Source organism: Ylistrum balloti, unplaced genomic scaffold, assembly GCF_031769215.1.
Source record: "Ylistrum balloti isolate Yb309-2 unplaced genomic scaffold, AGI_CSIRO_Ybal_v1 Utg370016, whole genome shotgun sequence".
Classification (NCBI taxonomy): Eukaryota; Metazoa; Mollusca; class Bivalvia; order Pectinida; family Pectinidae; genus Ylistrum; species Ylistrum balloti.
Window position 1 is genome coordinate 749,357 of NW_026782086.1, and position 18,571 is coordinate 767,927.

The following is an 18,571-nucleotide window of genomic DNA, read 5'->3' on the forward strand; positions in this document are numbered from 1 at the left end:
TAGGTGACAGTCCACTGTGTTTCGTAATTTCTTGGATAAAGATCACCACTTGTCTCGGAGTGGTCCCAATAAAAACCCAGGGGGCACTCTAACACCACAGAACAGACTCTATAAACTGTATATGATGCTGTACAAAGAGACACTTGCGTCTACACACTGGGAGGGGAGAAATATATCTCCCTGTCGTTGTCGTGTTTCCAATAAACGCCTTCAGCAAAAACTAACTGTGGACAGTGTTTTGTTTGCTTGACTCTTTATGTGTAACTGTCTCTACACGTAGTTAAGCGATGATACACCAATATTCAACTTTACTATTTATATATTATCATTATCGTTTTTTGTAATTTATTTTACACCATGTTAATGATTTTGTTCTTTAATGAATACCAATGTTTTTATCTTTATGTTAATATACACATTTATCTAGTGCTCTTCTCTTTGTCTTATTTCTATAGAACAAGATTTGGAATCTTTGTGTGTGGACCTCCTGGAATGATAAAGGATATACGACGAGAAACAAGCAATGTGTCAAATAATACCAACCGATTATACCTGCACCATGAAAGTTTTTGATTTCAACTGTTTAAACAACATTGTATTTAAATGTATCTTAAGTAGATTTGATAAGTCAATAAATTACCTTTCATTTGATTTCAGATACAGGATTGTTAATTAACTTTTTTATTATCTGATACTTAGAAATGATTGAGACAAAATATCATCATCCTTTTAACGTTACCACAGATATTTTCATTTAATCAATTAACAGAAAATGATACATATACTAGCTCCGGTAGAAATCTTTGTCGAAAAATTGTCAACAAAATATCGGGGATTGCGATCTAACCGAGGACCTCAAAACAAATCAGAATTGTCTAGGAAATAAGTATTTCCAACCAATGTGTGAAAATTTAGAATATGAACAGTTTTGCTGGTGTCGATTTAGTGTAAAGTTGACCATTTATTTCGGTTGTAAACATTTTTGGTACGAATACCTGTTTGATACCATTTGTGAAGTTGTTTCAACGCACAGGAATTTTGACTTGTTCAATACTCTGAACATATTCAAACTACAAGCGTATTTTATTGTAGAGAAAACTGATTTTACATGTATATTACCGTAGAACGGAGTAAATGTGAAAGCATGGCGCGATAAAATGATACTTTGTCCTGCTGACAACACACCCAATGGCGCTATGTTTCTGTGTAAGGATCTACTTCAAAGAAGAACACAACACATGTATATCATAAATTTGGTGATAAAATTTTGAGATTTTGAATTTCGTTTTGCCTTTTGTGATCGATGGAGTCAAGTGTGTGAAGAATAAAGTACTGCGAATAGAACATGGTTTGTTTAAATACACCAGTGGGGATTCGTAACAGAAATAGGTTTTTGGTGTAGACACTTTCATCCTAAGCTTAGGTAGGTCAGTAGGGAGACCGTTGCTAGGGAGCATTAGACATGAAACATTTTATCAAAAGACATTTTGATATTAAATAACGATTTACATGAGTTATTTTTCCGGAAGTATTACATATAACACTTTCTACAACTTTTGTTTCTCATATGTACTTCCGGTTCGGTAATACACGAAAACGCCAGGTTTTGTTTAGTTATTACCATTTTATTCCAAAGATTTTTTGACAGGTATTTTTTCTCACTAAATCATATATAAAATGTACCACCTGCATTGCCGGGGAAGAGACAAAGTTTTAAACAGAAGTAGATCCAGACTCGTGTAGAAAATTCCATCAACTGAACTTGTTCGAAGCTGCTATTTTGACAAATCAATATCGTATTACACCACTGTGGTTTCTTTAATTATTACTATACGAGTGTGAGTTAACACTAGATATTGTAAATGAATTCTCTATCGAGTATTAAAATACGAGGTTCCTGAAATAGTTGGCACGTCAACACATTCAATGATAAGAAGACATTAAGAAAACAATAACAAAATACTATCGTCAATCTGAAAATCCCAAACCTGTCCAATTTCCTAAAACCGTTCACTCCTTAACCTTACTTCAATCACGATTCGCTCGGTTAATATTTGTTGTTATTCCTTTAATTCTGTTAATTTGTAGAAAGAACACTAAAAATAGAACCACGTGGTATGAATCAACATGAGTGTTATATTGGAAGGTATTACGTTAAGAAACTAAAATATTTCAAGGAGTATTGGATTAGCGTTAATATCAGAACGAGCATGGCTACAACACCCAACATTGCCCTTATGTGATCTGGTGAATAATTTCAGCCACCAGTATCTTTAATCAAATGTAACATAAACGCAACAACATAAAATGATAAGCAATTTTCATATTATATTTCGAACTATTCACAAAAACACCACGATACAAATGTTTTTGTAACAGTATATACAATAATTCTATCTTAATATTACATCGTTAATATACACCATAATACAAAACATTCAAAAGAATTATAAAACGGGAAAGATATCAAAAGTAATACATGATATATCAACAATTTACCCGATAAAACCAACCAATGTCTGACGCACGGCTTTTTATATTCTTTATAAAGGGTGTCCCATGATTTCTATATAATGTCTGACGCACAGCTTTTTATATTCTTTATAAAGGGTGTCCCATGATTTCTATATAATGTCTGACGCACAGCTTTTTATATTCTTTATAAAGGGTGTCCCATGATTTCTATATAATGTCTGACGCACAGCTTTTTATATTCTTTATAAAGTATTGTCCCATGATTTCTGTATAATGTCTGACGCACATCTTTTTATATTCTTTATAAAGTATTGTCCCATGATTTCTGTAAAACAAAGCCAGACAACATTGTGTGATTGTGTCATCATGTGTGCTTTGTAATGTGATTACCGAATCATCGAAGCACTGTTATCTACAACAGACCATCGGTACAAACGCAAACATCTGCCACATACCATCGATAACAACTTCTGATATCTACCAGAAACCCTCAGTTACGGTCGCTGATGTCTGTCACATACCATCGATAACAACTTCTGATATCTACCAGAAACCCTCAGTTACGGTCGCTGACATCTGCCACAGACCATCGATAACAACTTTTGATATCTACCAGAAACCCTCAGTTACGGTCGCTGACATCTGCCACAGACCATCGATAACAACTTCTGATATCTACCAGAAACCTTCAGTTACGGTTGCTGATATCTGCCATTGACAATCGATAACAACTTCTGATATCTACCAGAAATCTTCAGTTACGGTCGCTGATGTCTGTCACATACCATCAATAACAACTTCTGATATCTACCAGAAACCTTCAGTTATGGTCGCTGATATCTCTCACAGACCACTGATAGCAACTACTGAAATCTACAGACCATCAGAAATACCTGTCACAGATGATCTCTAGAATTTGTCACAAACCATCAGAAACAACCGTTGACATCTACCACAGACCATCACAACCAACTGCTTACTTCAACCATAAACCATCAGAAACCACCGCCGACGCCGATTTCTATAATGAAAAACCCATTATAAACAACAGCGAATATCTATCAAAAACCATCAGAAACAAAAACCGTTAGAAATTACTGCTGACATCTAAGTACCACACCCATCAACCATTAGTAACAAAGGTTGATTCAGGTATTTACCACATATCAATAGAAACAACAGCTGATATCAGCCACAGACATTGACTTGTTATTTGTCCACACCATTGCATCGCATGACCACTGACTTTTCACGCTAAATTACCTCGGATCGTGAAATATTATCTCAGTATGCTTCCCCAAACGATTTATTGCGTTTTCCACAAGTGATCGGTCGAAGATGTCCATTCCATAAAAATCCATCTAATACCAGAGGGAATATTGTTTGAATATTGCATTTTGTTCCTTTTGTGTCTGTCCAGACGAATTCGATTGTTGTAAGCACACTATCTTAAGATATAAATGCATATTCATGCATGTTAATAGCTTTCTGTTTCTATAAAGAACGCTGATATTTCCCGTTCCCAATATGTAAATGAATATCAGATCCCCTAATATCTTTCGTTCTTTTGTAAGTGGCGCCGGATTTCATACATGGTACATGCGTCTTCAAGTCCATGGTTTTTTCTTTCCATCTTAAGCGAGAAGTACAAATGTGTACAGAAGGAATGTCAATATAAAGAGGAAGAAGAAGATCCGGTCAAGGACCAGTGCCACCTGGTGCCATTCGTTTCTGATCTCGTGCCTAGCTTCCAGGACGGTACTTCGTATAGTAAGCGTATGAAGATGACGTAATATTTCCTCTACATCACGCTCCATCTTTGACTGCGTAGTGTTTTCCTGTCGAACAATGCCGTCCATGGTCCGGTCGAGTCCGCGCATTGATACAGTCTCTAGTTCATCTAGTGGATAGTAAGTGTCATCTCCCAAACATACCACCCTCTTCAGTCCGCGCAGGAAAAGCTGTCGATAGACAAAACAGGACGTTTTCTTGTTATACGCAAAGTTTTTGACATAACCTAATTGGTTAGATATTGCTTCAACATGTATGGATTAAAATGAATTTAGCGTATCGTCAAAAAGCTTTCAGTTTAATGATGTTGAAATATTTAATGAGAAGTAATTTGCACAGGTTTAGCATAACTTTCCTTCCCATTAATGCATTAATGAGACTTGTATCTGAATATTAAAACAACAGATGATAGCTAACTTAGTGTATCTCATCACTCTTTAAAGTCTCTAGCCACTGGAAAACGTAGCATCAATATAACATACTCAATTAAAAACAAACGCCCTACCATTAAATATACCGATGCATTATCATTTAAGTTAAATATCTTACGTTCTTGTAAAAACCGAGGATTCCCATTGTACATTTTTAATTCTTCCTATCATACCTGTCTGAGATAGCTGGGAACCTTTTTCTTCCTCGGTCCTCGGGACTGTATATTAATTATAAATATTGACGTCAGCAGAGAGAGTGTGATCCAGATGATCGTCACAATGTAGTAGCTAGCTGTGGATATAAAAAAGACACAACGATTAATGTAAATTACATATATGATTGTCACAATATAGTAGTTAGCAGTGTATACAGCAGAAACTATCGTCACAATGTAGTAGTTAGCAGTGTATACAGCAGAAATGATCGTCACAATGTAGTAGTTAACAGTGTATACAGCAGAAACTATCGTCACAATGTAGTAGTTAGCGGTGTATACGTCAGAAATGATCGTCACAATGTAGTAGTTAGCAGTGTATACAGCAGAAATGATCGTCACAATGTAGTAGTTAGCGGTGTATACGTCAGAAATGATCGTCACAATGTAGTAGCTAGCGGTGTATACGTCAGAAATTATCGTCACAATGTAGTAGTTAGCGGCGTAAACAGCAGAAATGATCGTCACAATGTAGTAGTTAGCAGTGTATACAGCAGAAACTATCGTCACAATGTAGTAGTTAGCAGTGTATACAGCAGAAATGATCGTCACAATGTAGTAGCTAGCTGTGGATATAAAATAGACACAACGATTAATGTAAACTACAGAAATATACAGCAGAAATGATCGTCACAATGTAGTAGTTAGCAGTATCTATAGCAGAAATGATCGTCACAATGTAGTAGTTAGTAGCGTAAACAGCAGAAATGATCGTCACAATGTAGTAGTTAGCGGTGTAAAAAGGCAAAAATGATCGCCACAATGTAGTAGTTAGCAGTATCTACAGCAGAAATGATCGTCACAATGTAGTAGTTAGCGGTGTATACGGCAGAAATGATCGTCACAATGTAGTAGTTAGCGGTGTATACAGCAGAAATGATCGTCACAATGTAGTAGTTAGCGGTGTATACGGCAGAAATGATCGTCATAATGTAGTAGTTAGCGGTGTATACGGCAGAAATGATCGTCATAATGTAGTAGTTAGCAGTATCTATAGCAGAAATGATCGTCACAATGTAGTAGTTAGCGGTGTATACGGCAGAAATGATCGTCATAATGTAGTAGTTAGCGGTGTATACAGCAGAAATGATCGTCATAATGTAGTAGTTAGCAGTATCTATAGCAGAAATGATCGTCACAATGTAGTAGTTAGCGGTGTATACGGCAGAAATGATCGTCATAATGTAGTAGTTAGCAGTATCTATAGCAGAAATGATCGTCACAATGTAGTAGTTAGCGGTGTATACGGCAGAAATGATCGTCACAATGTAGTAGTTAGCAGTGTACAAAAGAAATTAATACAACAAGTTCAATATTGGCTGGTTTTACAGAAAAGACAAATGAATTGTTGGACAAACAATAATTCTCAGTGAATACAGCTATTAGGTAGATATGTAAGATAGACATAAAACTAATTTGACGAAATCTTAAGATAAGAGCAATAATTGTATATATAAATTAGAACTGAGTAAACGATTATTATGTAATTGTAGATGTAAGGTGCATGTTATGCACGTGCAATATATCCTTATATGGCATTTTCATTTTCTTTTATTATTTTTCCTTGTCTAAATAAAAAAACCAAAGTTAACAATTGTATACTGGAAAGTGTTTGGTGTCAGATAGACGGTCCTGTATCTTGCGATATGACACAGAGTCATAATGTTCCATTGATTCAGAGAGATCGTTCGACACATAAAAAAAACTACGTTACATCAACATCCTGTTCCGAATTTTTACAAAATCGGTTTTCCTTGTTTTATTAGCCCATCCGAGCCCAATATATTGACATATCATACATGTATTTCTTTACTACGCGACTATATAAGGTGCTTTTAACGTTGTCATCTCAAAGGAATGATTATTGCTAAAATTTCTCCGAGTGTATGCTTTGTATTTTATATGGAAGTGTTGAACTATACTCTTTTTTCACTCAAGAAAAGTAATGCTTCGTTCTGTGCCGCATCAGCCTACTAACATTTGGGGTTAACGAGGAAGATTGACGCCTAAATATGGATATTGAAATTTTGATTATGGAAAGTAAACAAAAAATATATATAGAACGTTGTGAGATATCATTACCTGAGTGTAAATATGTTTCTATAAAAGAGGATCATAAAACAGTATGAACCTTGATAATGACAGTACTTCAGTTGTCATATATGGAGGTAATAGCTCTGAAGGGAATTGTCGTAGTAATTTTACAAATTCATTTCACAACATTTGTATTCATAACTTTTTCTTTAAGTTTTCAGCGCAGTACATTCTCATCACATGTATATTTCATACATTGTACGAAGGGAATCAAGATTTAAATTCAACTCTATTGATATTACGGGCAAGGTTTTTATGAACACGATTTTATAATGGAATAAATGGTATGAAGATATAATTCTACAGATCGCCATGTTAAGAAGTACAAAGCATTATGTCCACGTAGTGAATTTTCACCATTTATGACTGTTTTGATGACCAAACAGACTAGTGCTTGTGTGTTTTGTTCCTTTGCTTTCAAATTGGTACTTCTAAATCGTCTCTAAAATTAACAAAACAATCATGTTGTTAAGTGGAATGTACACTGAAATATATCGTTATACATTTATCTAAGTCCTAAACCGGCGACATAAATGATAAAAGATTATCATTTTATTTTTTTCAGTCCCCTCATTGGTTTAAACACTGTAGGCCCTTAGCATCACTGACGAGTCCTAGAAGGACGAAATAATTGCATGATGCAGTATAATTGATTATTTGGCTCTACTGTATCTAATGAGCATTCAAAAGGTGATATTCACATGTGCATCTTTTGTACAATCTTAATAACACTATCCATGGTTATGTTCCGGTATGTTGCGTAGTATAATGCTGCTCAGTTATCAAAGAATTCATAGTCACTTGTTGTCTACATTGTCGTAAATCATCGATAGGTTTACCAAGGCTTTACTACTCTCGATCAATACATAAACCCGCATTAGTGTCATAGAATTGGCAAATTTGTAGTAACCATATTTGACGTCCTGCTACATCAGATTATTGTCATCCTCGACTTAATCCACAAAAAAGCATGTCTTGTTTACAGGTTCTTGTGCATAATCTAATGTGTCGGTAAGAGAGGTGCTTGTCATGCTTGTTTAGAGAAATTATGACGTGGCAAAAAGGATATTAGTTTATCGTTTTTGGTAAAGTTAGGAAATATCACATATACAATGTGATAGTAAACAAATTATTTGTATGTGCATTAACTGAGACTGTTCATAAACAAGATTATATCAATATACATATACTCTCATACCATCTCTCCATTATATTATCACAGCAGTAGAAACACAAATAGAGAGTTATATATTTCATGGTAGTTCTGATCTTAAATATATTTTTTATATATTTAAACTTCATTTTCTTCAAATAGCCATTTTTTCAACATGTGAATATATTCTTATATATTTCAAACTTTCAGAAGAAATTCTATTTTTCTATATTTGATGATAATGTCAACACAAATGCAATATTTACGACTACAGAGAAAGTTAATGCATCATATTATATTAGTCAACAAAAGATTTCGTGCTGAAGTAACCTGATATTGAATGGTAAACCTCATATTTTGTAATAAAATGAAAGTCGTGCATTTTCTAAATCCTTAGATGGAACATGTCAGTCCTATGACATGACATTGGTTTACGGTCATAATTACTAAACATTTCTTTAAGATAAGAAACATGTTACCTGGGAATACTGGATGTATTTTGTCACACAGTTTTGGTTATAATGCTCTTCACACAGTCGGAGCTATCCCACACACCTTTTTGTGTTTTTATTCGATGTAATTTAATTTTCCACAAACTGGGGTCGATGATGTCTTTTTGATGATCTATTTTTAAGGGAACACTTCTCATTGTTCTATATGTACAACTATACTAATCACTGTACCAGACTGAAGAGTGTTGTTTAATGCCAAGGCGTTACCCATTTCAACACGTTGATTACATAGATAAAATAGAACTACGTAGCAGATGTGGTGTTAGTGCAATGCTTTGAAAGTAAGAATGAATTGTTTCCTCCTTTTTAATGGATATATTTCAAAGGATACTAACACACAGGCTGAGAAACGATGACTGCTGAACATTACCACGGGGTATATTTGTTATATTATCCGATGTTCGCAAACATCCAATGGTAACAAATACTCTCTACAGGCACGCAAACAAACTGGAGTGGAATTCGTGTGGAGATGGTGTGTGATTTGGGTAGGATTCGTGTGGGGGTGGTGTTAATGTGAGGGTAGGATTCGTGTGGGGGTGGTGTTAATGTGAAGGTAGGATTCGTGTGGAGATGGTGTGTGATTTGGGTAGGAATCGTGTGGGGGTGGTGTTAATGTGAGGGTAGGATTCGTGTGGGGGTGGTGTTAATGTGAAGGTAGGATTCGTGTGGAGATGGTGTGTGATTTGGGTAGGATTCGTGTGGAGATGGTGTGTGATTTGGGTAGGATTCGTGTAGGGGTGTCGTTAATGTGAAGGTAGGATTCGTGTGGGGGGTGGTGTTAATGTGAAGGTAGGATTCGTGTGGGGTGGTGTTAATGTGAAGGTAGGATTCGTGTGGGGTGGTGTTTGAATAGTTGGATTCGTGTTTGGTGGTGTTTGAGTGGGGAGAGGATTCGTGTTTGGTGGTGTTTGAGTGGGGATTGGATTCGTGTTTGGTTGTGTTTGAGTGGGAATAGGATTTGTGTTTGGTTGTGTTTGAGTGGGGATAGGATTCGTGTTTGGTGGTGTTTGAGTGGGGATAGGATTCGTGTTTGGTGGTGTTTGAGTGGGGATAGGATTCGTGTTTGGGTGTGTGTGTGAGTTGTTGAAGGATTCGTGTTTGGTGGTGTTTCAGTTGGGACGGGATTCGTGCTTGATGGTGTTTTAGTTTGGATGGGATTCGTGTTTGGTGGTTGTTGATTTGGGACGGAATTCGTGTTATGTGAGTGTATGGGATACATACAAGTCGTGAAGTTTGGATGTTGCTGCAGGCAGATTTTCAGTAAAAAATATAGAGTGTAACAGAAAACGGAGAGTTGACAAAATAGTCACAACAGAAGACACAACTAGACAGTGAAATATCAAAGTGAGGGTATCACTGATATAGGAGGTGGCAAGAATGAGATCTCGCTAGAAGGAATAGAAGATATAGAGTTTACATATTCAGTTAAAAAAATCAATGTGTCGTATAGATATTGGATGTAGAAAGTATATGATTCCTGGAGGATGACACATAGGAAAAGAACAGCCGGAAGAGTGTGCCATGTGGACAGTAGAGTCGGAAGGGGTGTGACATGTGGACACTAGAGAATGAAGATGTGTGTGACACGTAGAGTCAGTAGAGTTTGAAGGGTTGTGACATGTGGACAGTAGAGTCGGAATGGGTGTGACATGTGGACAGTAGAGTCGGAATGGGTGTGACATGTGGACACTAGTCTGAAGGAATGTGACATGTGGACACTAGAGATTGAAGGAAGTGTGGGACACGTAGAGTCAGTAGAGTTTGAAGGGTTGTGACATGTGGACAGTAGAGACTGAAGGAAGTGTGGGACACGTAGAGTCAGTAGAGTTTGAAGGGTTATGACATGTGGACAGTAGAGTCAGAATGGGTCTGACATGTAGACAGTAGAGTCGGAAGGGTGTGAGGCATGTAGAAACAGTAGAGAATAAACGTGTCCGGAAGAGAAATCAAAAATGGAAAGAAAGGTGATATGATAAGTACAGTGGGGGTGGGTTGGGAAGGGAGGGGGAGAATAATGCACATAAGGAGTGGTGAGAGATGGTGTTAAGGGACCAGAATGTGAAGGATCATAAGATCTGTTTGAATGTATAAGGATTTATTGGAAGGAAAGGGAGGTGAATGACACAATGTTGCACTTCCAACGTCTTTCCTACAGATAATTGACTTAAGGCGAGAATCCTGATATTTTCCTAGTCAGAAGATTGATCGGCAGTCTTCGGATCTATATATAGCCTTACGTGGCTCATCCAGACTAAATTCCCGGGGTTTCCGAGGAACACCTCTTGGCTATATGTCAATCCTATCATTCAATTTTTTGCCGTTTCGACGCTTTCTAAATGATGACTGTATCTCAGCCCAGCAATTTTTTTTTTTTTACTTTATTTAGAAAGCCCATCGCTATGTAAAGCAAGCTCTGTGGTAAAAGATATAAGGCTGATTCAACATGTCTGTATACTAATTATAATAATAACCCTATCCTCCTATACTTATAATGGAATTTCAAATTAAAGACATTTAGTATTTGCTAGTTTACATTATGCAAAATTTCAACATTTTCTACATAAATAAATTGCTTGGAGACATAGCAGTGCCATTATTATAGCACCATTTCTCGACAGCAGACTCGCCGTGGTGTTGTTGGATTTTAGTATGGTAAATAGCCTTAAGCTACACAGGATTAAGTAACTAAAATGTCAGAAAATCGGATTTGTGGAGCATGAAGTACAAAGAACATCGAAGAATCCACAGCAGTAAGAAATAAAATGACATCGGAGAAATCAATTGGTTTTCATTTATAAAGAGGGAGGGCGTGTAACCGTCTGATTCGACCTAAATGGGACCAACAATAAAAGAGAAAAACTATTTTCTATTGCGATCAATTCAGATTGATATTAGGGTAATGCTCATTAAGATTATCTATCATCAGAAAAATAGGTTGAATATGTGGCATGTGTTATTTTTGACAGATCGTCCCGAAACAATACATTCTAAAACATGGGGGTGTACACAGTGTACAGAATGTTCACATGTACCACCTTTAAGATAACTGAACCTAATTCTGTGTGGTCAGATATAACTTAAAATCTATCTTCGAAAATTGGTACAAGCCTGCGTTGATAACGAAAATCTGAAGCAAAACCAAATTGGACTAAAACTGTGTGTATTTGTGTTTTCGATATTGAATTTACGATTAGGGTGTCACTGATTCCAACATATGTGTCTATAACACAGACGGTAAGACATTATTCTCACGTTAGTCGAATTCATGGGGTCAAGTTCAATCTCAGTTACTGAAATCATGACTATTTTTATTATTCCCCAAATTTTTTAATACATTACTCTTATTAAAGTAATTCAAGCGGTGAGTGTCCTTTAATTTAGTTATTCACATTCATTGCAGCAATTATTGGCCTAAACCTGATTTAATTTCTTTGGTGATAGTGAATGCAGCCGATGAGTTACATTATAATGCTAATGACACAGAGTTCTACTTAATAGTGTTAGAGGCATGGTAGTATGTCATCTCATTGTTCTGTGTAACTTCAGGAATATAAAAGGTTACTTATTAAGGAGTATTTCGGCCATTAAATTAATATTTTGTTTTTCTTTCCTGTACATTTTCCAGATGTAATCGTACACACCACTTTCCGGAAGTACATGTTCTATATTTAGACATTTTGACTCCGAAAGAACGTTTTAAGATCGATAAACTGAAATAGGTCCTCTTAAAGAACTATCAGCACAAATGTATCTATAATGGGAATGTAAGAACGATTTAGATAAGAATATCTGAACGACTTACCAATAGTGGGAATGTTTGGATGTGATTCGGGCAGGAATTGCTGCAGCATCATCAACAGGACAAGGATACAGAGCAATAATACTGAACCTGAAACATAAAAACAAATTTAACCATTATTACACAAACCCGTCCAAGTAAACATTGATCTTTTTTTAACATAATTACATATATTTGTCATTTTAGTGCAAAAAATATATGTGCATGACATTTTTTCCGGGGAGACATCACGTATGGTCTATTTCCAGTATCATGATTTTCATACAAGATGTCGGCAACTCGTACACAAATTTATAACACAGAGTTTTAGAGACGCAGGCTCATGGTCGTCATAATAAACGCAATGTAAATATTCTATATTTGTGAAGCTAGACGTGTTCCATACTCGTTTTTCTGTTGGTGCCGTTGTTTTAACTTTTTTCATTTGAGATCATGTCATTACTTACTTGGATTGACCACGATTTACATGACGGGCGCCATCGATGAAGCAGAATACGCATACTCTTCCGAAACACACATGGTCTTATACATAATGTACTTGTCCAGTAGTCTCAGTGTAATGATTTCTTATTATTCTATTGTCATTGTTCAATCAAATTTTTGTTTGAATTAAGATTATGTTATCATGTCGGCATTTTCGTTTGTGACATTACAAACAATTTGAGTGTAACAGAAAAAAATTTCATTAGTCAATCGCAACTGAACTTTATCTATAACATGATGTTTCTCTAAGCAGTAAATTACGTTAATAAATTATATTGCAACATTGCAACGTTTCGGAAAATTTATGGTTATCTCTTTCACGATAAATAAGTGTACCAGACAAACCGTACACAAACAGTACTTAATGACGATTTTGAAACGCTTAACCAATATTCAATAATGTTGCCTGATTAAATCTCAGCACTCCAAATTAAACGTAAATAAGACTTAACAATTCTTTGAAATTTGGTGACGTAGAAACCGATGGTCAGTAATGACGCTGAATCACCAAAATGTTTATCAGCAAAGAATTTAAAGACATTTAATCAGACACATTGGTACATTTATCAAAATACAAAAACGCCTGACAAACGTTGCAGCATTTTGTATCTGATGATAAATATTTCTAGATTTTTGGTTTATACTAAAATTCTTGCGGTTTATGTATGAAAGATTTTGATGTATACTCAAAATTTTTGATCATCATTCAAGCTTTTCCGGTTTACATTCATAACGTGTTAATATACAGAACTGTGTAGCTTTAATGATTATAAACTGTGGTAATTTATCGTTTATTGTCTTGTATAAACAATGTAACACACCAGAAAATTTTGATGTAGCCATTTCTTTATGTACCAAACCACATGCTAACACCTCTTTAAAGGAAATATTCATATATATCATTTTGAAAGGTATTATTTAATCACGACATTCCGTTAGCTGAAATTCGCAAGAAATGAAGGACCTGAATGAGAATGAACCCACGATGTATTTTAATCTTTTTATCTTAAACTCTTTCCTTCGTCATTATTCCAGTCTGTTTCTTTGAACAGCTAAAAGCCTTTAAATGTCTATGTATTAAATCAAAATAGATAAAGTCTTTATAAGATTGGTCTAACCCATTGTACATATAGAAAATATATTAACTAATGTAGCAAATGTACGGTTGAAAATCGAGTTCGGTTACATCAACATTACAATAAATCGTAGAAATAGTAAGCTTAACGACACACGTGTACTCAAAGGAAGACATTTGTGTATAAGTAATGGATGAAAATAATTCTATAATGACATAATGTTTTCTTGGTGATTAATGTTTAGTGATTACAAACATATTACTTAAAGCATTAGTTCTACTCCAATATGACAAGTATAGAGCTTTGTAAGGCTGATACATTATTCTTATGTACAATTTTTTAAATCAGTAAAATATTTCTCTGAATTAAAAGTTTGGAATAGAAACATTTGTATTAATCAAGCTCTTTTACAAACCTATCTCGGAGCTAATTCAACAAAATTCAATCGCTGATGAAAAATCTAAAAATACACAATAAATGTAAAAACGATTGTCAGTTTATTCAATGTCGTTCTATAGAATTCTCGCTTATAGTTATAAACCATAGTCTTTATGATGTTATTGATGTTGCCTTGGAGTGGAGTTTTCGCCTCACATACCTCAACCGATAGGGATAGATTACTGACGATACAAGGGAAGTATTTCATCATATGTCTATACCTAAATGATTCGTTAACAGAGACAAAGTTACAAGAGTTACACAGTATCAAGACTGTAATATAACAAAGGTAACATGAATCAGGAGAATAAGTGATGTCGGTAAATATACTTTTAATTGGAGGTATACCTCCTGTTTCTCTGATCACTTCCTGAAAGTATTTTATAATTAACATGAAATGTTTGTCCAAAAGAAATTTCCGTTATAGACAGAAGTTAGTATTTTAAACGTTTGAAATTTGTCATAAATGTAAGTTTCTATCTTAAGTTTTCACTTTCCGAAATTCTTCAGACATGCAAATTGTTCATCTTGTGTTCCGTGCACTCAATAGGTCCTAAGTGGAGAAAATTAGGTAATTACTTTATTTGCTTGTCTCTATTCTGAAGGTTTTATATGTGCTTCGTTCTTGATTGAGAGCCTGTTCCAGCTGCACTGTCATCGATAACTTTCACGCTTGCTAATTCAAAACTTAAAATTGCACACATTCTGCCTGGTATTTTCCAATCTAGTCACACATAAAGTGCATGCGCCTTATGCAATGTGACCCGTATTTGAGTACCTTGTCGGCAAATGCCAGAAAAAGGATGATCACCAAAATTAAAGTTTCTGTGACGGAAATTGAAGGAAGACTGTAACAGCCTCCTTTCTTTTTCTTTTCTATGTTTGTTTCTTTAGTCTTTTAACGTTAAAACTATTACGTCATTTGATTAAACTGCCATTTAACCGTTAAAACAATCCCGCACAATTTACAACGGCAACGCTATTCCTGCTATCAATACTGTTATGATCAGCACCCTCGGACAGAAGTTCGACTATGAAAACGAGGAGTGTTAAAGAACTCCCCACGGGAAATCCTTCATTCAGATTATAATGGCTTGTACCAAGATTAAGTAATCTAGGAAAGGATGAAACTTATTAAACATCAGCTTTTCGTTAATCACCAAAAAAGCGACTTTCAATAATACTTTTCCAATCTTAATGAACATTATTTCATTCAGGGATACTTAAGTATATATATATATTAGCAATATGCGTGCACTGCTTACTGTTTTCCAACTGTTACTACACAGAATGTTAGGTAGTATTGGCATTTAATATTTTAGACATTAATCTTAATTGAATTTGATACAATGAATAGTAATCACATTCACCATAGATAAAGGAGTGTTATTCATTGACTGTCTGTAGTTTACATTCGATAAAGTTTCGTGTGTCAAGTAATTCAGACAGTTCTTTTCTTAACAATAAATATTCGCGATAATTAAGTTTCTGACAAGTAATTCAAATATTTAAAATTCAAACCAATCATTTTATGTTTTCTAAGGACATTCATAAGCATATTATCTTTATTGCAGCAACATGCAATAGATAATCTACATATGGATTTTTACCATTTTCTGTAATGAAGTATGATTTTACCTAATGTGATCCTCTCCCTTGATTCCGGCGGAAGTAGAAATGTGAAGGGCACGAGCACCGCCAGTAGAACAGCCGGAAGTATGAAGACCTGCGTGTAGTACACGGAATTCCTCTGTAGAATAAATGAATATTCCATTAAGGGATAGATCTCGTTCCCAAAATCGTTTTTGTGGTCGATTCGCTTTGTTGTAGTGGTCACAATTCTCCATTCTTTACTTGGCTTAGCGTCACGTATATCCAGACCGTTTTCCTCTGATGTAAAATGTGTGATATTGACATGTGTGACGTCATATGTCCAAGATCCGAACTGTATCCGACATGTCTGTCTGTCCATTGGGAATTTTGTCATATCCATGGGACACTTTGCCCTGAGACGCACTTTTGGGATATATATAACAGTTCCTGTATGGAAAACTACAACCAAAGGATCGAATGTCTCCACGTCTGTATCGGCACTGAAAAGTCAATATATATATATATTAAATTACTTTGTAATAATTTGAACAGTGAAAGGATATATATTGAAGTTAAATAGATAGATGGAAAAATACTTGCATGTTAAATGAAAAAAACATCAACTTATTACTTTTTTCCTCATGTGACAAGTATGCCTCATTGCATTACTGAAACCAGAAATTACGTACTTGTTTAGAAGAACAACATCCGGTTTCCAAACGCTCGCTGATGGAATATGTATTGTAGCTATCCCTCCGTATTTTGAAGGCTCCCATCGGAAACGCATGTCTTCCCACATTTCTCGCAATAGGGCGCCTGTCTCAAACACTTCATCCTTCTCGTGCTGTAATGAATAAAATATCATTGTGTATTTCGGTGTCTAAAAATTCAAATACAGTATTCAAGCAATAACTGTTCTTTGTTACAAAAATAATTGAATAATAAATGGTTGTCTGGTGAACTCTGTAAGAGAACATGTCATTGTTGTTGATGTCATATATGAAGAACAGGCATCGAAAGCGTTTTGGTGACATATACAAACACGTCAGTGAAAGCAGCCGAAAGATGAGACCGGATTTTACCTTTTGATAATACTTAGGACCTCTCAACTGAAAAAAAAATCGACTGTTTAGAGCTAGATCTCTAAAATGATCATTCTCTTGCTTAGAAATCCCCCGATACCTGACGCTAAACTTTGATCATCCAACACGTACGTGAATGGACTTTTTCTAACAGTGAAGTTTTCTAGATAAATAGTAACAGGACAGTAGGTTGATCAGTATCGATATATACAACCATTTATATTCAGATGAAAGGCGTCTGTATTGCCTCCAAGGGTAATATTTATTTGGAGGTTTTGTATGTTAAAGATAACAGCTCCCAGTAGACGTCTCTCTATGTTCGTCTCTAAATCCTTATCGCCGGAGAGATATGGAGTCCGGTACGATCGTGGACTACATGGAGAACATTATGCAGGGTAGAGACATGTGCTCAAGACTCTGAATTATTCACCGTTTGGGACAAACTCGTGAAATTTATTGAAACAGCACCAACGAGACTCATTAAAACGTTTTCCAATTTGAATTTAGTAAGTCATTTCTTCCATAATACCGAATGGTGAATTCGTTTTTTCTATTGAGGATTTTTGGAGATCCGTGTAATTTGTCCTGGGTTTACCGTTAAATCTACTTTCCGTACATCTAAGTTCCCTTTACTGTTCGAGTTTAGTAGACAATAATATGCAGTCTGAAGAACTAAAAACTCCAAACAAATAAGCAGAATATTTGGACGTGCTATCATCACATAAACGTTTTCCTCGGCTGAGTTCGGAGGGTAAGTTAATCAAAGGTTAAATACACAGATCAGCTGATAATTGTGATCACTAACCATAAACAGCTTTTACAAGGTGGCACTCCGTGCATTCAGTAACCTTTATCTTTAAGGTAAATTAGTACATATACATGTTAAATGGACATTCTTTTCAACTGACTGAAATAATTCCGGAACAATATAAACTAGGATGAGTTGTGACTGATGTTCATCTTATTCTAATCCGTTTCATTTCTATGGGTATTGATTGGTATTACAAGGAAGGCAGAGCAGAATCTCCAGGTCAAAAGCCATGATCATTTATCTTGTACGGAACCATAGAAAGAAAGTATTGGAATGGTAAAGGTCACAACATAAAATGTTCTTATTGAAGGTGTTTATTTGGCAACATCTTGTTTTACATCTCAGAGATTATCTCATGCACACAACGGGTTGGTCTATCAGTGATGTCCTCGACAATAACACAACAGGTAATTAGGATCTACTGATAGGGAGAGCTCAAACATACGGTATAGTCGGAATGATACAAGATACTGAAAATTGAGACATTGTCAGACACTTCAGTAGTTCATACTGACACACAAATGAATAGTACCGATTAATAAAAATTTAGGGTTAGACAGAGTAGAGCCTAACAATGAATTGAACTACATCCTACAGCTGTTTAGTCCTTCTAGA

The 18,571-nt window shown here is 35.4% G+C and overlaps 1 protein-coding gene across 1 annotated transcript in view; it reads right to left on the bottom strand.

The window, feature by feature from the left end:
* Positions 1-1,610: 1,610 nt before the first annotated feature.
* The window catches only part of LOC132548498 (neuronal acetylcholine receptor subunit alpha-5-like), a 51,243-nt gene continuing 34,282 nt past the window's right edge, over positions 1,611-18,571 (bottom strand). The window contains exons 3-7 of the mRNA XM_060212362.1: positions 16,753-16,907; positions 16,109-16,563; positions 12,477-12,563; positions 4,871-4,989; positions 1,611-4,436 (exon numbers count right to left, since the gene is read on the bottom strand). Coding sequence (XP_060068345.1) covers positions 4,110-4,436; positions 4,871-4,989; positions 12,477-12,563; positions 16,109-16,563; positions 16,753-16,907 — 1,143 coding nt within the window. The 3' untranslated portion in view covers positions 1,611-4,109. The remainder of the gene's footprint in view (positions 4,437-4,870; positions 4,990-12,476; positions 12,564-16,108; positions 16,564-16,752; positions 16,908-18,571) is intronic.